General features: G+C 39.3%; 2 protein-coding genes across 5 annotated transcripts in view; both read left to right on the top strand.

Annotated features, from left to right (window-relative positions):
• The first annotated feature begins 2348 nt into the window (after window positions 1-2348).
• On the top strand, window positions 2349-14114 carry LOC143018090 (cytochrome P450 6k1-like). Its single transcript, XM_076173200.1, has 7 exons — window positions 2349-2454; window positions 5853-6038; window positions 6801-7470; window positions 11533-11751; window positions 12169-12229; window positions 12554-12744; window positions 13405-14114. The coding sequence occupies exons 2-7, from the start codon at window positions 5862-5864 to the stop codon at window positions 13569-13571; spliced, it is 1485 nt and encodes a 494-aa protein (XP_076029315.1). The 5' UTR covers window positions 2349-2454; window positions 5853-5861; the 3' UTR covers window positions 13572-14114.
• Window positions 14115-18511: 4397 nt separating this feature from the next.
• The window catches only part of LOC143018089 (cytochrome P450 6k1-like), a 75405-nt gene continuing 71416 nt past the window's right edge, over window positions 18512-22500 (top strand). For 2 of the 4 annotated variants that reach the window (XM_076173198.1, XM_076173195.1), the window contains exon 1: window positions 18512-18657. The gene's annotated coding sequence lies outside the window, so the exon portion shown is untranslated. Of the gene's footprint in view, window positions 18711-22460 lie in introns of those variants that run through there. The other 2 variants (XM_076173197.1, XM_076173196.1) reach the window with 2 other exon arrangements.

Below are 22500 nucleotides of genomic sequence, written 5' to 3'. Positions count from 1 at the left end.
ATTTCCATGACCCAAATAACTATACACTTTAACCTGGAAATTCTCACCATCGATTACAACTGTCTTAGAGATTTTAAATTGAACGTTAGTCTCTTTTTTTCTTCAAACCTATGTTTTTACTTTCCTTGTTAAGATCACGGAACATATCTTGCAGGTGTTCTGCAGTTCCTAAAATAGAAATAATGTCACCCGCAAATTTCAGAATTTTATTAAAAAATCCCATACAGACTTCCCTTCCCAACTCAACTCTGAAAATGCCTTCGAGGTAAGCTGTAAAGCGCCTGGATCAAATCGAATGGCCCTACTGTACTCCCGTCTCGATCTTGATATCCTTCAGTATCCTTGTGTTGTCGAATTATAGCAGTGCCTTTCGCATCAAAGTTCTCTAGAACTTATTTACCTATTCATTCATTTACTTATTTATCTATCTATCTATCTATCTGTATCTATATATCTGTTTATCTATATATCTATCTAATTATATATTTATCTATATATCTATTTATTTATTCATTTATCTATTCGTCTATTTATCAATTTATTATTTACCTATCTATTTTTATCGATAGGTTAGATGTGGAACTTTTTTCTGCCAGACTATACATAGTTATATACGCATACAGGATGTGGATGCTGTCTCTGACTTGGCTAAATAAAAGGTATCTTGCGTGACATCTCGCTGGCGACCAGGCAATCCCCACACCCACACACGTACACTATGTATCCAGGTGAGAAACAGACGTACAGATACAACTAGGGTTGCCAACTCTGTTAAGCTACATTAAAACTTTTTTGATATTTATCTATGTGGCTCATCATAATAGATGCCAATATTAAATCCAGTTCAAAATTACATTTCTCTTACCTAAATGAAAATACAAAAACAAGAATGAGAAGACATTTATTTTACCTTGATCAAAGGATTCTAATCTTTAAAACTATATTTGCCCTGGCTTTTTGCTACCTTCAGAAAATTTGTATCATCCAAACAACTATTTTTTATGATAAATTGTATGAGAAGCTCATTCTTAATTCAACAGAGCATCAGTTCCTATCATATCGCCATTTAAATGACATTAAACTAAAAAGTCTCACAATAAGATGATGTTCCAGGAATTTATAGTACAAAAGAAACTATTTTGAAAACATTGATACATTTAAAGTCCATAGATTTAAAAATAAAATATCACTTTCTGGTTGTTCTTTTTGAGCTTATGAAGAGTTCAGAGCTTTTGATAGTGTTGAAGTGTCTGAATTAATACTACTTCATCAAAAAGTTCATCCATCTTTAAGCTTTTCTTCTAGCTTCAAATGTTCTACTACTTCTACAAATTTCTGAAACTTTGGGAAATGAATGGCCTAAGAAGAGTTTGATAATTTGCCAAATGTTGAATTTCATTGAAATCTATTGTTTTCCCAAATATCTGTTAATAACATGAAATATTGGCACTACTATTACAAGTTTTCTCATAGATTTCACTATTCTTCTGATGTTTATAACAAATTACAGCTCGATTCTGTGGAGGGTCTCATCATTACATTGTTGTATAATACACCATATTTGTTTTGGTTCTTAACGAGTTCAGTTGATAGGCGAAGTATTGCCTTTCCAAACGTCCGACACCTCCTTTCTTTCTCTATTGTTTTTATTTTCTTTTTTCTTGGTAGTGGTTCTCTTATTTAGTAACATAGTTTACTAATTTCTGGTTTTCCCATAATGAGTGCCTTTTTTTAACGGAAAATGGAGTTATACATAAAATGAGACTAATTATACGCCCTGGTCTGCACTCTTACAAGAAGTAAACGCTTTTGCAATCATCACATTTTGAGAGCAGGAAATTGAACTACCATCAAACAATTTCAAAATAAAGGACAAATAGTGTCATTTCAAATTTCAAGAAAGGACAAGGACAAGCAGAGTTGAATAAAGGACTGTCCTTTGAAATAAAGGACGGTTGGCAACCCTAGGTACAACCATGCACTCAGAGAGAGAGAAATAATTCTCTTATCCTTGACATTGAAAGGCAATCCCTCGTCCATTACAAACGGGACTAGCATAGAAAAAAAAAACATTATAATCTTACTGATATGAATAGATATTATACCTGTGCTCGCCAAAGTACGTGCCTGATCGTTTTTTACAACCAATAAATAAATAATGGTAAATATCTCCTCCTGCTCCAGAATAAAAGTATATTCTTGTCTACATTTCTACATAATGGGCATATTTTCTATTCCTTTCAAATAAATGTAGTCATTCCCTTGTTCCAATTATACTTTATTATCTTGTGGGCTTACCGAACAGTAGCTTCTGGTGACATTTGGCATCCATCCTAAGTATGACGGCACTGGCCGCTGGCGACACTAGCACCTGTTGATTCTTTCGAAGAGGAAGACGAGAAGATAGCGAACCGTTGTCGTGTATCCCCCAGTTGTACGCCCCTGGGCCACAAGGTACGCTGCGATTTTTATAGATATGATGCACCTTCACAATAGGGAAGTGAGAGGCGAGATAACATTGGAAAAACACACTGACATGAGACCTTTTGGTCCTTACCTAGGTCGTATGCTAAGAATAGATAGCACGAAAAAATAAACAAGCGAACCAAGCAGTTGGCAGGCATATTAGTTAGGTGCTTATCTACATGAATCTTAAACTTTGAGCCTACACTGCACTACCTCTGCATTCATTGACTTCACGTGGGGTGGGTAACTTTTAAATGTCAACTGAGTGAAATTATACGAATATAGGCCCCCTCACCTCATTTCTTAGGGCTCAAATCCGCCTCCCAGTGGTAAGCTCTGGGTTTCGCGTGCTGGAAGAAAAAAAAAAAAAGCCTAGCGTGCCAGGTTTTGCACGCGAGCCAAGGGTTGCCCACCCAATGATCACATGGTTGACTAAGTTATTTCTACCCAGTTCCAAGTTGAGTATAAGTCCTGACAGCTTGAGACTGTTATTTCTTCTCTCATTCGTATCTAATGTGAAATTTTCATTACTTTTGACGTCAATTCCCTTTAAGATATTGAAGGCATGTATCAAATCACCCCTGATTTAGATTTTAATGGTACGTAAACTGAAATGAGAAGATGCGGTAGTAAAGTTAGAAATTAAATTCAGCAGGAGAGAAAGCGTATGTGCATGTGGTCGTGTTTTATGACTGCGATGTGCTTTTGTGTGTGTGTGTGTGTGTGTGTGTGTGTATTTACCTAGTTGTATTTCACGGGAAGGAGAGCTACGCTCGTGGTATCCCGTCTCCATATCTCATTTTATCTAAACTATTTTTAAATTCATGTATTGTTCTTGCACACACTATTTTTTCATCCAACTTGTTCCAACTGTCTATTACTCTGTGAGGAAAGCTGTTCTTTTTCAGATCTCTTCTATAGCTGTCCTTGATTTTCTTTCCGTGTCCTCTTGTGTTTCCATCATCCCATTTTATCAGATTCTCTCTATCAATAACTTCTATGCCTTTCATGATTCTGTAAATAGCTATCAAATCTCCTCTCTCTCTTCTTTGCTCTAATGTCTGTAGTTCAAGTTTTGCTAGTCTCTCTTCATATGATAGTTTTGAGAGTTTTGGTGCCAATTTTGTAATTGCTCTTTGTATTCTTTCAAGTTTTTTTTATACATTTTTTGTAATTGGTGACCATACTGTTGCTGCATATTCCAATTTTGGTCTTATCAGAGTGGTTAGAATTTTCTTCACCATTTCTTCATCCAGGTATACAAATGCCACTTTGATTGTTCTTATCAAATTATAAGTTTCTCCAAAAATCTTATTCATGTTTCTCAGGTGACATATTATTCATAACAATGACTCCCAGGTCCTTCTCATTCTCTACTTTTTTATTCCTTTTTCTCCCAATTTATATGATCCTATTATTCTGTGTATTTACCTAGTTGTATTTACCTAGTTGTATTTTACGGGAAGGGGAGCTATGCTCGTGGTATCCCGTCTCCATATCTCATTTTATCTAAACTATTTTTAAATTCATGTATTGTTTTTGCACACACCACTTTCTCATCTAACTTGTTCCAACTGTCTATTACTCTGTGAGGAAAGCTGTTCTTTTTCAAATCTCTTCTATAGCTGTCTTTTTTTATTTTCTTTCCGTGTCCTCTTGTATTTCTGTCATCCCATTTTATCAGATTCTCTCTATCAGTAATTTCTATGCCTTTCATGATTCTGTAAATAGCTATCAAATCTCCTCTCTCTCTTCTTTGCTCTAATGTCTGTAGTTCAAGTTTTTCTAGTCTCTCTTCATATGATAGTTTTGAGAGTGTTGGTGCCAGTTTTGTAATTGCTCTTTGTATTCTTTCAAGTTTTTTTATACATTTTTTTGTACTTGGTGACCATATCGTTGCTGCATATTCCAATCTTGGTCTTATCAGGGTGATTAGGATTTTCTTCACCATTTCTTCATCCAGGTATGTAAATGCAACTTTGATCGTTCTTATTAGATTATAAGTCTCTCCGAAAATCTTATTTATATGTTTCTCAGGTGACATATTATTCATAACAATGACTCCCAGGTCCTTCTCATTTTCTACTTTTTTTATTCCTTCTTCTCCCAATTTATATGCTCTTGTTATTCTGTTTTTGCTTTTTCTGTGTGTGTGTGTGTGTGTGTGTGTGTGTGTGTGTGTGTGTGTGTGTGTGTGTGTGTGTGTGTGTGTGTGTGTGTGCCATGCAGAGAGGGTTGCCGTCTCGGTGCTGGTGTATATACAATGTAATATACATATGATATAATCAAATATAGGAGTCAAAGCCTGTTCCCTAACGAGACTCCTGTTCCCTAACAAGACTCCTGAAATGCAGCCGTTTTGCCGGTGAGACGGAGTATCCACCAAGGATTGATTCCGGCCTGCCAAATTTCCATTGGGAGGCTCTGCATTGGCATAGGCACTAATGTGACCAGTAGCTATACAGAGCTCTCCGGATTTCACTGTTTCCGATGAGGAAAGTCAGTCCAAATTGGTAATAGGATACGTTATCACCCGCTATAAGTGAATATGGACATGAGTTCAGAGGTTGATATATACAATGTATGGGAGATCGCGTTGTTGGAAGGTTTGATCCATAACCATGCGTACCCGAAAGTAGCGATGGTGCGGACGGCTAGTGGCGGGAATTTCAATAAAATTGTATTATTTCGCCAATAGGACTTGCGTGTTGATCGATTTTGTTTACAAAGATGATCTGATTTTGCCATTTTAAGGCTTAATAGATGATCTTTGTGCTCTCGTTTAGTAAGGTCGGTGTTGTTTGTTTGTTTGATATGATTCTTGATAGAGACGCTGTTGAGGTGGCCTTATAGCTTTTTGACAAACAACGTCATGTTGCGGTGTTGACACTAACCGACAGGACAAACTAGCAGACGACGGTGACTTCCCGGAGAGGGGAGGTAGGAATCTAGTAATTCTTTAGTATTAGGTTGTGTAATTTAGTGGGCTTTTTGATGACTGATGAGGCGGATCTCGGTGTCAGGTCAGTGGTGTTGGGCGTTATTTGCGATGGTACAACAGAGGAGTATTTCATCTTCCTTATAGCCGGAATTCACGTTTATAGTCAGGAGGTTGACGCGGTTAGAGACAGGTGAGAAAGCGAGGGAGTTGATAACGACTGTAGCCGTCTGTAATAACGATCTAGTCCATCCAGCTGTTAACAGGGGATGTCTACCATGAAGCTGTCTTTCATATTGTATCGTAGTTTGTAAATATTTCTCTCGCAAAACTTTTTCAAATCGCTATCCCAAAAATCACTAGTATTGTTTTCGTGACGCTTGCTGATTTTTGTTTCTTGCACTTTTAATTTTTCCCAACTATAGATGCCTTTCTCTCTTCTTTTCAGGTTCTCAAGATGTTGGCAACGGCTGTGTTGGTAATAACCGTGGTTGTGCTACTGTTCGGTTACTCCCACCATCGACACCAATACTGGCAGTCGAAAGGTGTCTTCGTTCCTCCAGTCATCCCTCTGATTGGTCACTCCCTGAATGTGGTCTCCATTATCGAGAATCGGTTCCAGTATATCGACAAGGTAAAAAGAAAAAGAAAAGAAAAAAAAAAGATTTTATGTTCCTATACCCTATGCACTGAGATCTGGCCGTTAGGGCGGAGCACTGGGAGTTCCCCTATGGTGCCACATATAATTATTTTATAATTCTATTTTATTATATAATTCTATTTTATAATTTTATAATGTTGCCTCATACGATTATATTATAATTTTTTGTCACACACCACCACTGAGATAAAAATCAAAGCAATGTTTTCTATACAAAGGTTTCGTTTCTTTAAGTGTAGATATGGCATATGTGCATGCGAGAGCGACGTTGCCACTACATCTAATCTCTGGCCCCGCCCCCCCTCACACTGCATTCAGAAAACATTGCATCCACACGCACGTTCTCGCCATGGATGCCCATATGTGGCAACACCGGGGAATCTCCTAGCCACGCCTTATCGGCCATTTCTCCTTGCGTTGACTATAGTAATGTTTCTGATTGGTCACTTCCTGAGCGTGTTTTCTGACTGACAATTGGCTCCAGTTAGTAGATAAAGTAAAATATTGTGACTTGTTGCATAACTTTATTTTATTTCTGTATGCATATATATATATATATATATATATATATATATATGTGCGTGTGTGTGTGCGTGTGTGTGTGTGTGTGTGTGTGCGTGCGCATATGTATTTAATCAAAACTATAGTAGTGCATCGATGCGAGTTGTGGTCTGGTACGACTTATTATCATCACTTATTATCATCAAAGTATCTGACTAATGTGTTTTCTCCTAGGTTTTTCAGAAGACGAAGGCTCCTTTCATAGGTCTGTACGAATTTTTAACACCTTCCTTGATCATCCGTGACCATGCCCTTCTTAAAAGCATTATGATCAAGGACTTCGATCACTTTGTCAACCGAAGAAAATTCGATCTGGGAGCTGCAGATAAAAACTTTTCGGAAATGCTCTTTGTCCTCCAAGGGGAAAAGTGGAAAAAACTCAGGTCCATCGTCACACCCTCCTTTACTACGGGAAAGCTGAAGGGCATGGTTCCCCTTATGGAAGAGAAGTGCAACAAGCTGGTGGATTTGCTCCTGAGAGAAGGACAGGAGAAGGTGGACACGAAGCAATTGATGGCTCGCTTTACCCTAGATACAGTGGCTACCTGTGCCTTTGGGGTCGAGTCGAATTATCTAGATAACGAAGACGACGAGTTCGGGAACACAGCCAAGAAGTTCGTCGAGCCGCCAGGGTTTTTCCAAGGAATGAAGATCCTAGCTTTGTTAATGGCCCCCAAGCTCGTCAAATGGCTCAATATTAAGATCTTCGACGTTGATAGTGAAAAGCTACTCAGCAAACCCGCACAGGCTCTCAGAGAAGGCAAAGAATGGCGAGGGGATTTCCTGGACCTAATGATGGAAGCCATGAAGGAGAGCGAATCTATAACCGGGAAGGCCAAGTACAGTAAGTTCTAAACCAAACGATTTCTATTTATGCCCTGATGCACAGGTTCCCAATCTCTTTAAGCTGACGAGCACCCAGTTTTTGCTGAATTGTTACGAGATTACCGTACTTTTGGACATTATGAAGCAGAACAACTAGTAATACTTAGCTTAAAGACCATTAAAACCTTAGCTTTACTTGCACAAGGGTCACAAATAAAATTGCTTCACTTGGGATATTCATTAAGGCCTTACCTCATGGGTGAATCCTCCACCGTGTACATCAGTTTTTTGTCAACCTTAGGCCCACACTGAGCTGATGCTCGCGATCACGAGGTTAAAAGCTGTATAAAAAACATTCCCATGCTAAAAGAGAATACAGCGGTCCAGGCGACCAACAGGTTGGGAATCTGTGTCCAAAGGGACCCAGTTCATGTTTCTTACCCTCTCATTACCGTGGCATAATGTCTTCGGTTTTGTAATGTGAACAAGATCATGATCCCAGGGGTGGAGCCTAATATGATCGGGGTTTCGACAAATCGAGTTCCTTTTCAAATAATGCTCTCTTTACTGAAGAGAATATTATGGTTGTTCCGATCAAAGAAACTATACAGTGTGCTTCGATACTGTACGGGTCGTAATAGGAAGTCTCTACTGCGCACCCACACACGTGCATGTACATTATACATAAATGTATGTATGTGGGTGTGCGTATGTGTGTGTAACCACGTGGGTAGGCGTTTGAATTTTTTAAATACAATGTAGTTCTAAATCACCGTTAGATTATCTAGCTCGGCATCCTATGTGAACACTGTTTCACCAGTTAGCTTCCTGGTTCACAATAATATGAGTTATATGTTTGAATTGTATCTAGTCTCGGACATTACACTAAGATGACGTGCGCCCAAAACTGGACGTAAGCGATAATATATTACGCATATGTATTTTGTATATACATACAAGTAAACAGTGAGATTCTTGAATCGTGTAACGATTCCGCACTCGTGTAATCTTAATAGGAAATTAAATGAAGCATCGCGATGAAATTTGCTATACGCTGGATGGAGGCATACGGTTCAGAATACAATGCCCTGTGTCCTCAGTCAATCGTGGCAAATGGCTCTTACCATTAACCTTTTGGAGTGGGTGCTCCTCGGAAGAAACTGGATTATGGACCACTTAGAAAAGTCCACCCATTCGCGCGGGATCTGTTTTTGTGGGAGGGGGAGAGAAGTCTATAGAAAAATGAAAATACAGTTGTGTATAAAAGAGGGATATTGTCGGTGAACGTTTTATATATATATATATATATATATATATATATATATATATATATATATATATATATATATATATATATATATATTAGGGCTTATATCGTGGTTCAGGAGACATGGGCAGAAGACTTGGACTTCAAGGCTTGCATCAATATCAACCAAAAATTGGCGAAAGTGGTCGAAGAGATAGTTGTAGAAAAAGTTGTAGAAACCCAGATATATTTTTAGTGAGAGGTAAACTGAAATGAGATGTAGTATGAGAAAAGGTTAAAAATGAAATAAATTGAGTCGAAGACAAAGGTTGTGTAAATATTTGTGCATGTGGGCATGATTTCCTTCGTAGGAAGTGTGTGTATGTTTCCTACGAGAAGAGAGTCAAATTCACTTCCCGTTGCGCCCTGCCTTCTCTCCACCGTGCACGACAGACAGCGAAAAAAGGAAGAAGACGGGAAGAGATAAAGGTCCCTAGTGAATATGATGGGCGATATTCACATGGTTATACACGAATTTTCGTGCATGCCGCACGGGGTGAAGCGGGATTCCCCCCCCCCCCCCCCCCCCCCCCCCCCGTGGTTTGCGGACCTCAACCTTGTCGACGGTCCGGAACTGTTCATACATGAACGCATGAGAGACTGGGTCCACGGTATGTCGGTTGGGTGACGATACCCGGAGGAAGCTGATGCAACACACACACACACACATACACACACACACACACACATACACACACAAAAAAAGTCCTGGCCCCAATAATGTTTGCTATATATATTAATGATATGGATGAAGGAATTGAAAGCTATATGAGCTTCTTTGCAGACGATGCAAAACTACTGAAAAAAGTGAAAACTGAAGAAGATTGTGAATCACTACAGAGAGATCTAAATAAAGTACAGGAATGGAGTAGGAAGTGGGAGATGGAGTTCAACACAAAAAAGTGTAGTATAATGGAATTTGGAAAAAGCAAAAACAGAATAACAGGATCATATAATTTGGGAGAAGAAGGAATAAAAAAAGTAGAAAATGAGAAGGACCTGGGAGTCATTGTTATGAATAATATGTCACCTGAAAAACATATAAATAAGATTTTTGGAGAAACTTATAATTTAATAAGAACAATCAAAGTGGCATTTACATACCTGGATGAAGAAATGGTGAGGAAAATCCTAATCACCCTGATAAGACCAAGATTAGAATATGCAGCAACAATATGGTCACCAAGTACAAAAAAATGTATAAAAAAACTTGAAAGAATACAAAGAGCAATTACAAAACTGGCACCAACACTCTCAAAACTATCATATGAAGAGAGACTACAAAAACTTGAACTACAGACACTAGAGCAAAGAAGAGAGAGAGGAGATTTGATAGCTATTTACAGAATCATGAAAGGCATAGAAATTACTGATAGAGAGAATCTGATAAAATGGGATGACAGAAATACAAGAGGACACGGAAAGAAAATAAAAAAAGACAGCTATAGAAGAGATCTGAAAAAGAACAGCTTTCCACACAGAGTAATAGACAGTTGGAACAAGTTAGATGAGAAAGTGGTGTGTGCAAAAACAATACATGAATTTAAAAATTGTTTAGATAAAATGAGAAATGAAGACGGTACCCCACGAGCATAGCTCCCCTTCACGTAAAATACAACTAGGTAAATACAACTAGGTAAATACACACACACGAACACGAACACGAACACGAACAGCGGTCGGGGCCCATTACTCAGAGTGGATGCCTTTCCTAACCTCTGCACCGCGGTGAGAGTTCGAACAGCCGCCACGGCGTGCCCCCGACCGTCAGCTGAGGCAAACTTGGGTTTTGGGGTAGGGAAAAAGGGGGTTTGGATAGGGTTGGACAGACGGAGGAGGCGGAAGGAGGGATAGGGTTGGGGAGGAGGGACTTGGTTCGGTTACTGGTGGGTTGAGGCTGAGGTCGGGGGATCAGAAGGCTGCACATGTAAGGAACAGGTAGTGGGGACGGTGCTGCGCTACGGGCAGTAGAAACTGAGCAGTGTCTCTCTCCTTTCTCCTCTCTGGGCAGGGGTCGGTGTTGGCACCGTGGATTCCTTAACAGAGAAGACACATGAACGTCTCAACCTTACACGCCCTGTATCGATGCCCTTCAGGCCCACACTTGGAACACTTGATAAGCCTAGGCGTAGGGCAGGAACGAGAATAATGAGTTAAGAAGTAGCAGATCAGACATTTTCTGACCTTAAGCTCCTTTAACTCTCTCACCTGGGAGGGAGGCACATAAATAAAACTGATCCGTAGTCTGACTAAAGAAAGTTCTCGCAGTCAGATGTTTGTTATTAGTGTCTTGTGTATTAATTGCGGCCTAGAAACAGGTTCAGTTGTGTGGCAGTGGATTTTCTCTTTTACTTCGAAATAATTCTGAAAACAGGAATATTACGTGTTTGGTAATAGTGTGTGTATTATATCTTTTAAAAGTACACCTCTGAAAACAGTGGATATTAAGTACTTTTATTTATGTATTGATTACCCTGCTTACCAAAGTAGAAGTAGCGTTGAGGGCATCGGAAAATTCCATAGTAGATTCTTTAGCAGGTCTATGCAGCCAGATGAGCCGATTTAGTTGAGTAAAAGATAGAATGCTGAGCAAGGGTTAGAGAGCGTCTGTTTTCTTGGGTGGCTATGTTGGCTGAGGAGGAAACAAATGTGTCACACATTAATGATCGGGATAGAGGGTGGGGACCCAACTTTACGTTTTGTTCACATAGTAGCGACAGGGAATAAAGTCGACGGACAGTCTGTAACAGCATCTCTCTCTTTATTCCACGACAGAAGTTACAGAGGATACAATCAACGCACAGTCCCTTGCCTTCATCTTCGCCGGCTACGAGGCCACTTCGTCCACTCTTGCGTTCGTCTGTCATCTCTTGGCCAATCATCTTGAAGCCCAGGAGCAAGTTCGTGAGGAGATCCGCGACCTGGTGGAGGAGCAAGGGGAAATCAACTACGAGGTCCTGAGACAGGCCAAGTACACCGAGGCAGTCATCAACGGTAATGTACATACATACATTTTTTTTTTTTTAAACCTGCGCAAAGAGGAGGTTTAGGTGCAGAAGAGTCCGCACACTCCAGCAACTGCATACACTTGACCACAAGAACTGACACCCGATGGCAAGGAAGTCCAAAACAATCAGAAGATTTGTGTGACTGTAGTACCATGCCATAGCTCCAGTCAATGGTTGGAGCCTGCCTTCGCGGCGGTATGCCACGGGCTAGGGTTGGTATAGCTATATAGGCGGCCACAATTCGCTTTGTAACACTATTACTCAGCCCCTCACATATATAAATACATACACAGAGCCGTTGTAACTGGACTAGTTATCTGTTTCAGAAAGCATAAATGTCACTTGCCAGGGCCACCTTTTCAAAAACCTATGAATACCTGAGTCATTGTTCTTTTTTTTTCAGAAACCATGAGACTGTTTCCGGCAATATCGTTCAATGAACGCATGTGCTCCAAAGACTATACGTAAGGAATATGTATATTTTTTTCATTTCTTTTTCGGTGTGACCATGCATCGATTTCTTCCTTGAAAGGAATGACCCTTTTCCAAATATTTCTGTCCAGTTACCTCCACTTGTGAACACTGCAATGTCTGACGGACGAGGGAGGTGTGGGAGGCGTATATATGTCTTTGGTCGTAGGTGTAGGATGTAAATGGGTCCTTAAGTTTCGCAACTTAAGCCAGCCTATAGATGCACCATTATTACATTACACTAGCAAATGTCCCCGTATTTATAAATGAAATTCAGTCGTGTCTACGCGCCTTCAGACTTCTGTGTCTCGTTTCAGCATTCCGGGAACAGACCTGACGATCAAGGAGGGGATGATCATAGGCATCCCTGTCTGGAACGTACAGCGAGATCCGGAAATATACGAAAACCCGGACGAGTTTCAACCGGAGAGATTTCTTCCCGAAAACAAGACCCCTGAGAAATCTTTCGCCCTCCAGGCTTTCGGCCAGGGACCCCGGAACTGCATCGGTAGGTTTCCCGGAATGTATTCCCGGAAGATTCTGGGGGAAAGAAACGAATCATCACGTGGAGCCTTCTCCTTCACTATCCATTTCAGTCAGCGTGATGCCATTGTCCCCAAGAACAGGAGCGACGGTGAATCATCGGCCTCATAGTACAAGTGTCCATTTCATGAAGTCTAAGATGGGAGTTGGCAAACTTTTTTGTGCGGTTTTCATTTAAGTTTTTGGAAGTGCAGGAGAAGGACTCTGATGGTTTATCTTTGTAAGGTAATGTTCATTCAGATCTTTTGAAATGAAGCAGAAGCTCTGAAGGGTCATGTTTTTGGAAGCCTCAATTTTGCTTTGGTAAAAAAAAAAAATCAATAAAGCGGGGAGGCACGAATTAGGAGGTAAGTTTATCTCCATAATGCTGAACACCACCTTTCTGAAAATGAAAAGGTTGAACACAGCTCTCTTGATTCTGTCTTTCTAGAAACAAAACAGATGCACCAAAAATAAATGTCTTTGTTGATTTTTATGTTACTGACAGTAAGTGGGTTTTTCCCCAGAAGAATGCACTTTGTTTCTGTGTTTTTCCTCCCCCAGAGATGCAGTGAAGGAGACACTACATGTTTCTGTTTGTAGATCTATTCTCAGTAGGATGGACTCAATGTGTATATCTCTGTAGGGATGCGCTTCGCCCTCATGGAGATAAAACTGGTGCTGGCAAAGATCCTCTTGAAGATGGAACTTCTTCCTGTCCCAGGACACAATGGTCCCCTCGAGTTCGTGCGCAATGGAAACGAGATCCTGACTCCCAAAAACGGAGTCTTCGTGCAAGTCAGGCCCTTATAAACCATGCGAAGGATTGTTTAACAAATTCGGCTCTCTTTGGCTGGGTAATGACTTATGAATGCCCATCAACTGTCTACAAGTATTACCGACTTTGGCTCCCGGATATCATAGCTTTGGTAACCTGTAGTGAGTTCAGTTCTAAGATAAGGTACTGGAACTTCATGCTCCTCACATTACACTTTAGATAGGATTTGACGTCTTGTTTATAAGATATTTTTCGTTTGTACTACAATTACAAGTTGTGATAAGCTTTGTTTTGGCAGGATTGCATACAATTGATGCTCATGATAAGATAAGGAAATATCTTACAGCGTCACAGTCGTTTTGATCAGTATTAGTCATATATACAGTACTTCGTCCAAATGTTCCATTACAATATTTTGTCACCACTAAAAATCAGAAATATATGATACATTGAAGAATATTTTTTCATTATGTAACGTGATTTTAGATATACATCTTAACAATAATTTACGTCAGTGAAAAATAGAATATTGCAAGGAATTTTTGTTGTTATAATGAATAAACTACAGTTGTCTTGAATATGCAGTATTTCTAATTTCTTACAATTCCTCAGTCAGTGATTTACCAACACAGAAGTATTACAAAAAGAATTTATATTCAAATGAATAGAGAGTACTCATTTCAGCATGTTATATGCCACATGGCGTGGGATAGTGCCTACATCTTAGAAGAAAAATATTATTGGATTAGTGTTATTCAATGAAATGAGAGAACTAACATCATTTCCAAAAAAGAAAAAAAAAAATCCGTGGAAGGTTCCTAGTGTTAGTTTGCCAACCTTCTATTCACCATTGGTCATGAGGCGTTTGAAGGATGACAAAAGTTCGGTAAATTAGGACGACGATGTCGCCACCGAAGACGACGGTCCCGCCATCACAATACGAAGAAAAAACGTATTCTATTGATATCGCCGCCAGCATGACGATATTTTCTAAATCTCATCTAATATTTGGTAACGCTTGTCGCAGCCTAACCTAGCTGAGCCAGAGACATCAGGAAACTACAATAGACGGCAAAATGGGCGAGATCGTTGTGCTAGTTTGATAAATGTCGCTAAATGTTCTTTAATGACTTTCTATCTTGTCATAAAACATTTCTAGACCTATTAAGGCCCACAAAACATCCTTACCTTTTGTATTAGGCCCTGTCACAGCTGAATGAAAAGACCTGGCGTCAATCAGAAAAAAATCTGCAGTGTGCTCTGGTCGTGACGACAGGGGTGATTGAAATAGCTTTGGGTACTGACCTCAGCTGAAGAAGAGCATTTGGAAGTAGCGAAAACAAAACCTGCCAAGTGACATTGCATCAAAGGAGTCGTAAGTTTCTGAATTGTACAGTTTACTTTCACTCTTCTCTTTCTCAGCCCTGTGATTCACTCCCTCGGATACACCTAGAAAGCATTTGTACTGTTTTAAGATATTAACTAAGATCGCATTAATTGGCAGGATGAACAGAAAGCAAAAACTGCAAACATGCATGTGAGAGAAAGGTCAGGGTAAGAAGAGCGGCCGCGGTGTGGTATGCAGCAAGCAGCACGGACTTGCAAGTCATCCTGACTCTCCGAAACTGGTATGACGCAGAACAGCGAGTAGGTCAACGACAAACGAAATACAATCCAACTTGCTAGTAGGGTGGCCATTTCCAAATTTCCGAAATGGACACCGCATATCGACGATTATAATATACAGTAATATATAATAATAATAATAATAATAATAATAATAATAATAATAATAATAATAATAATAATAATAAAAAACTGAAAGTGAATAATATTTTTCACTGCTAATGAAACCGACAAAACACAAATACCTGTATTTCTTACCAAGTTACAACACAAACAAAACCTAGTTGTATCCTCACATTGATTGCCTGGAGGTCTATTTCTTTTTGTATTTCTGCCCTCTACTTTTTGTATTTCTGCCCTCTTTCTTTTCGGCATTTTCAGACTCCTTAACCTCATAAATTAATTGCCAAACCACACTGCACCGTGGCCACATCAGGACTGCAGCCCAATGTATGAGATGTGAATCATGCAATTACACGTTCACAACATTGGTCCTGTGCAGTTCCTGTCTACGGCTGCCGAGTTCCGACGTTGACCTTGGCCTGGGTACTCCCACATAGTTTAATTGAACGGCATTATTGTATACCTAGGATTATTTGTTTATTTATCTATTTATCTATTCATTTATTTATTATTTCATTTATTTTTGTCGCACCCCAAGAAAGGAGGACAAATGCATGTCCGGCGTGAGGTTGCGCCGGATGGAGGACAAAGTGCTCAAAAGGAGGACTGTCCTCCCTAAAGGAGGACGTCTGGCCACCCTACTCGCTAGACATCTGGTGACCGTTGTGTTTAAAGTCGTATCAGATGAGACAACTCAAGGTTGTCTCATACGTGTATGATACATCGTCTCAGGACGCCTAATTAGGCCAGGAGACGACGCAGAGTTTCTGCAGGATGATCTTAACAAATTGTTCACATGGTCGGTGAAATGGCAAATGGACTTCAACAAGGTCATCATATTAAAACAACAGGGCAGGACTCGCAGTAATGGATTTAAACTGGACAAATTTAGATTTAAGAAGGAAATAGGCAAGAATTGGTTTACTAATAGGGTGGTCAACAAATGGAATAGACTTAGTAACCATGTAGTGAGCGCTGAAACTATCAGTTGTTTTAAGAAATGATTAGACAACTTTAGGGATGGGGATGACAGGTGGTGATGGATACGGAGCTGCCAAGTGTAGGCCTTATGGTCTCTTGCAGTCTCCTTCATTCTTATGTTCTTATGTGTATCTACCAAAACGCCTTTTTTCCCTTTATACAGGGAAGGCAAGGCATGCACCCACCTCCACCTATTCCATATCCGACCATTACCTATAATTTCCTTTCTATCATAGCTCCTTGTGGATGAAGGGTCATCCCTGGCCCCTGCTCACAGCTCGGAACAGAAGCAATGCAGCAACACACATCTCCACAAAGGGCCCCACAGCTTCATTTAAATGGCTACCCTCCCTCCTTGTCCCCTCATACGAAAATAGAGAAGAAGTGATCCTTATAAATTATTTTTTTACATCTCTCTTATATACAGTAATGCATTTGTTTTATTGCTATATGTAATTATCTGCAGTACAGTATCTATTAAGGAGTTATCATAGGTTTTTGGGCTGTGGGACGAATTAAACGAATTACAGTGTATTCTTATGGGAATATTTGATTTAACATACGGCCATTTCAACATACGAAGTAGGTCCTGGAACAAATTAAATTCTTATGTAGGAAATTTGTACAGTTCTGCTTTACAAAGGAAAAGGAAATAAATATGAATGTAATAGTTTTAAAGGGATCAGTTTGTTAAGTGAAGCTGTAAAGCCATACGAGAGGGTGCTTTTCGCAAATTTTTTCATGGGAAATATAGAAGAATAAATATTTCGTAGTATGGAAAAACAAATATATACTGAAGGTATATAGATGACATCTTCATTAAAGTTACTGATTACCAAGAAGTGGAAAACCTCCGTCTTAAACTACAAAAAGCCACATGACTTAAATTAACAACTGAACATAGTGTGGGTAATTCCATGCCCTTCCTTGATGTCCTTGTTACCCAAAGTGGACATAATTTCACCACCAATATATACACCAAGCCTTCCAATGAAGGCCAATGTCTCAACGGAAGCAGTGAGTGCCCCAATCGATATAAGCAATCTACCATTGGAGCTTATGTCCGCCGAGCACTTACGCACTGTGATACCTGGTCAAAAGTCCACCGAAAACTCGAACGCACTACCCAGGTACTAGTAAATAACGGCTTCAGCAACAAAGAAATTGATAAAGTTACCGAAAATATCTTAAACAAATGGTACACCAACTCCAACAATACTCCAAACCAAGAAGAAATAAAACTTCTTCACAAGTTATACTTTTCTAAAGCTTACAAAGAAGATGAAAAGGCCATCAAAGACATCGTCAAAAGAAACATAAAGCCCATGAATGAATACACTTCAATCAAACTTATCATCTTTTATAAAAGTAAGAAAACCTCCAATCTACTTCTCCAAAGCAACACCCGCCAAGAGAGGAATGAGCTGAAAAAGTCTCATGTCATATACGAATATAGATGCACAAAAGGGAACTGTGAAGCCATTCCTTCCTCGTACATAGGCATGACGACTATGAAACTGGAATCCAGACTTGTTGGGCACAAATATACAGGAGCCCCAAAGAACCATGCTTTGGCATCACACGGATACCACATTACTCGAGAAGAAATAGAACAGAACACGAAAATCTTGGAAACCTGCATGGACCCAAGAAAGTTAAAGATAATCGAGGCCCTTTATATAAAGAATAAAACCCCCAATTTGAACATACAGGCACTTGATTTATTAGCTCTACCCAGTATGAAAACATAGGGTAGGCCAGAATCATGAGGAGATAATGTATGCACTTTTTTCAAACTACCATGTAATCTCCCCTAGTTTAATAATTTCGCGTGGTCAAATATCGCACTTTGTTGACATTTGACGCACTCCCTGAAGAAGGCTCAGTTGAGCCGAAATCCCGGATTGGAGAATATGTCCACCTAGGCACAAGTTCTACAGAGTTTAGACCCTGCTACACGGCGATTAGTGAGATCTTTAGAAAGTATCTCCAAGAAAATTATTGATGCAGAAAACAGCATCACCTTCAACAAAATTTTAATAATAATAACAGCGAAAGAGACACGGTCTTCCATATCAGGGTTAAATATAAAACACGAATCCCACAAAAAAAATTCTATACAACTAATTTGCATTTATCAAAAACCGACTCGACCTCAGTGCAAGATTACGCCACATTCATCAGTCTCTGAGAAATCCATAACTGGCAACTCATCATCCAACTGAATCGGGCAGGTCCGTGAGGGACGTTGGCCTATTGCTTGCTGGGGGTGTTAGTTGTACATTTGGTAGTGGGAACTCAACTTATGGATTTCGAAGAAAATAAAGTTTCACCAGATTTCATACAGTGCGGTGCTGTAAAGTTCATTGCAGTAGAAGAATTAAAAGAATAGTGGGTATAATTCTGCCAAGACAGCGTTTGTGTTCAGAACATGAATGATTATCGTAAGGTCGTTTGTGCCTTTGTTGTGTGTGATTCCTTATCATCAGTGGATTATTATTATTATTATTATTATTATTATTATTATTATTATTATTATTATTATTATTATTATTATTATTATTATTATTATTATTATTATTATTATTATTATTTGCAGGCCTCTGTATTTATATAACTCTTTCACCATTAATTTGCACATAAAATGTCATATTAATGCCTCTCCTTGGGACACTGAGTTCTTTATATCATGAAACCCTATATTTTTCATATGACATGCCAAAATTTCACGTATGCATTGTGGGATGTGGAAGCTGGAAGAGGGGTTCGCTGTGGCCTTGGTCAGCATGACAGAGCAGGTCTGCTATCTCTTTAGTTTGGTGTGAATATATGATTAAGTGAAAATGAATATGTAAATATGATGGTGATAAAGATAACAGTGGTAATATGGATACTACTACTACTACTACTACTACTACTACTACTACTACTACTACTACTACTACTACTACTACTACTACTACTACTACTACTACTACAACTACTACCACCACTACTACTAATGATAATGACGATAATAATAATAATAATATTAATGATAATAATAATGATAATAATAGTAATAAAATGATAATAATATTATTAATAATAGAGACAATAATAATAATAATAATGATAATAATAATATCTAAAATAACAACAATAGTAATAATAGCTTAATAATGTTGTTTATATTAATAATAATAATAACTTCATAATAATATCTTTGTTAACAAAATAGTAATAATAGCTTAATAATAATGTTCATTAATTATAATAGTAATAATAATAGAATGATAGTAATAATGATAATAGTAATCATAACAACAACACTGATAACAATAGTAATAACAATATTAATCAAAATAATGATGAATGATGAAATAAAAATATCATAAAGTAAAATCCTGTTAACGAATTTATTTAACGATGGGTGCAAGTGTAGCAGGAAAAGGTGGAGTGAAGGTGGAGGTAGAATGTAGATTGAGAGAAGCGAGTAAATGCCTTGGTGGTTTAAAGAGTGTAATGAGAAATAGACATTTGGGAATGGATGCGAAGAGGAGACTGTATGAAGGAGTGATTGTGCCAACAGCACTGTATGGGGCAGAAACGTGGAACATAAGAGAAGAAGAGAGAAGGAGTTTGAATGTGTTTGAGATGAGGTGTCTGAGAAGTATGGTGGGGGTTACTAGGCTAGATAGAGTGAGAAATGAGGAGGAGAACAGGGGTGAAAAAGGATTTGGGAGAGAGGGTTGATGAAAGAATATTAGGATGGTTTGGACACATGGAAAGAATGAGTGAAGAAAGACTAGTAAAAGAGGTATGGAAGGCAGATGTGGAAGGAGTGAACATGAGGGGACGTCCTAGGATGAGGTGGATGGATGGGGTGAAGGGGGCTTTGGGGAAGAGGGGAATGTCTGTTGAGGAAGGAAGGGAGAGGACGGAAGACAGAGGTGAGTGGAGAATGGTTGTATATGGATGATGTTGTGACTGCATGAGGAGGAATGGGGTGGGGGGGGTGGGGGGGTAGTATGTGTGAGTAAATTTTGACGCAGCCCGAAGGGATTTCTCCTCGTCCTCTCCTTATATGCAAAGGGGGACGGAGAGGGGGGGTCGCCGATTAAATGAAGCGGCCTTGCTGTGGATGTACTGTGTCTTGCGACACTGCTTCTGACCCAGGGCGGTGGGCAGGGTGCAGGGATGACCCGTCATCCAGGAGGTGCTCAGATGAGAGGAAGGGTGTGAGGGGTGTGGAGTGTATTTAGGGATGAAATGGGTGGGAGTGTTTTTATGCCTTTCCCTTTTTGGCTACCTCCCTTGGAAGGGGGAAAAAGCCTTGGTATATGTATGTATGTATTTTTCCTAAAACAAAATTATTGTAAAATGGAATAGCACTACAAAGCATGTTTGGCAAAACCAACTTAGTTAAATATACTGAGAGTCAAATTAGCATTTGCTCATATCAAGTCGGTTGGAGAACTATAAAATAGTTTTCCAGTCTTCTTGATATTAGATTATACGTTGATGACTATTAGAATTATAGTGATATTTGTTAACCTAACTGCACATTTTTTTTAATAGATATGAAGAAATGACATAAATATAAGGAGAGGAAGAGAAGGAGTTTGAATGTGTTTGAGATGAGGTGTCTGAGAAGTATGATGGGGGTTACTATACCCTATGCACTGAGATCTGGCCATTAGGGCGGACCACTGGGAGTTCCCCTGTGGTGCCACATATAATTATTTTATAGTTTTATTTTATTATATAATTCTATTTTATAATTTTATAATGTTGCCTCATATGATTATATTATAATTTTTTGTCACACACCACCACTGAGATAAAAATCAAAGCAATGTTTTCTATACAAAGGTTTCGTTTCTTTAAGTGTAGATATGGCATATGTGCATGCGAGAGCGACGATGCCACTACATCTAATCTCTGGCCCCGCCCCCCTCACACTGCATTCAGAAAACATTGCATCCACACGCACGTTCTCGCCATGGATACCCATATGTGGCAACACCGGGAAATCTCCTAGCCACGCCTTATCGGCCAATTCTCCTTGCGCTGACTATAGGCTAGATAGAGTGAGAAATGAGGAGGTGAGGAGAAGAACAGGGGTGGTAAGGGAGTTGGGAGATAGGGTTGATGAAAGAATATTAGGATGGTTTGGACACATGGAAAGAATGAGTGAAGAAAGACTAGTAAAAGAGGTATGGAAGGCAGATGTGGAGGGAGTGAACATGAGGGGACGACCTAGGATGAGGTGGATGGATGGGGTGAAGGGGGCTTTGGGGAAGAGGGGAATGTCTGTTGAGGAAGGACGGGAGAGGACAGAAGACAGGAGTGAATGGAGAATGGTTGTATATGTATAATGTTGTAATGCATGAGGTGGAATGGGCGGGGGGATGGGGGTGAGGTAGTATGTGTGAGTAAAATTTGACGCAGCCCGAAGGGATTTCTCCCCCATCTTCTCCTTTTCTGCATGGGGGGACGGAGAGGAGGGGTCGCCGATTTAATGAAGCGGCCTTGCTGTGAATGTGCTGTGTCTTGCGACACTACTTCTGACCCAGGGCAGTGGACAAGGTGCAGGCATGACCCGTCATCCAGGAGGTGCTAAGATAAGAGGGAGGGTGGAGGGGTGTGGAGTGTATTCAGGGATGGAATGGGTGAGAATGATTTTATGCCTTTTCCTTTTCGGCTACTTCCCTTGTAAGAGGGAAAAAGCCTTGGTATATGTATGTATGTATGTATACACCTATTCATAAACATATTATAATTCATTGTTTTTATCTAATGTGAACTCATTAAACGAAAATCGGCAAGCCGTTGCGGTTGAAAAGCAATCATTGCAGCAACAAAGCATCAGATTTCTAATCTAACAGAATCTAATTTACTCTTATCTCAAACCGTAAACTGACCTAATCGGACCAGTGATATCTCCCTCGTATGACAGACGTAGTCAAAACTCTTATCAAAATACCTTATCTATTGTCGTTCTTTCTAGCGAGAGCTGGCAACTCGTCCGAGAAATGTAGCTGACTATGCTAAGTTCCAAATTTTACCAAGAATGGAATGATAATGACTGGAGCATATTTTTTTCCTGACACTTAATCTTTACATATGTGTGAGGTTTCAGTCGTGTTAGAGATGAAGAGGAAAATGATAAACCGTATTTTTTTTTATTTATTTATTTATTTATTTATTTATTTATTTATTTTTTTTTTTTACCTTTTCTTGTCGAGAGAA

The sequence above is a fragment of the Oratosquilla oratoria genome, chromosome 34, assembly GCF_046742065.1.
Source record: "Oratosquilla oratoria isolate Oo_2021 chromosome 34, ASM4674206v1, whole genome shotgun sequence".
Taxonomy (NCBI): domain Eukaryota; kingdom Metazoa; phylum Arthropoda; class Malacostraca; order Stomatopoda; family Squillidae; genus Oratosquilla; species Oratosquilla oratoria.
This window is presented reverse-complemented; position numbering and strand designations above follow the sequence as displayed.

Coding starts and splice junctions, on each gene's coding strand:
- LOC143018090 (XM_076173200.1), top strand. CDS start 5,862: ATGTTGGCAACGGCTGTGTTGGTAATAACCGTGGTTGTGCTACTGTTC. Junction 6,039..6,800: donor GGTTCCAGTATATCGACAAG/GTAAAAAGAAAA, acceptor GTTTTCTCCTAG/GTTTTTCAGAAGACGAAGGC. Junction 12,745..13,404: donor GGGACCCCGGAACTGCATCG/GTAGGTTTCCCG, acceptor ATATCTCTGTAG/GGATGCGCTTCGCCCTCATG.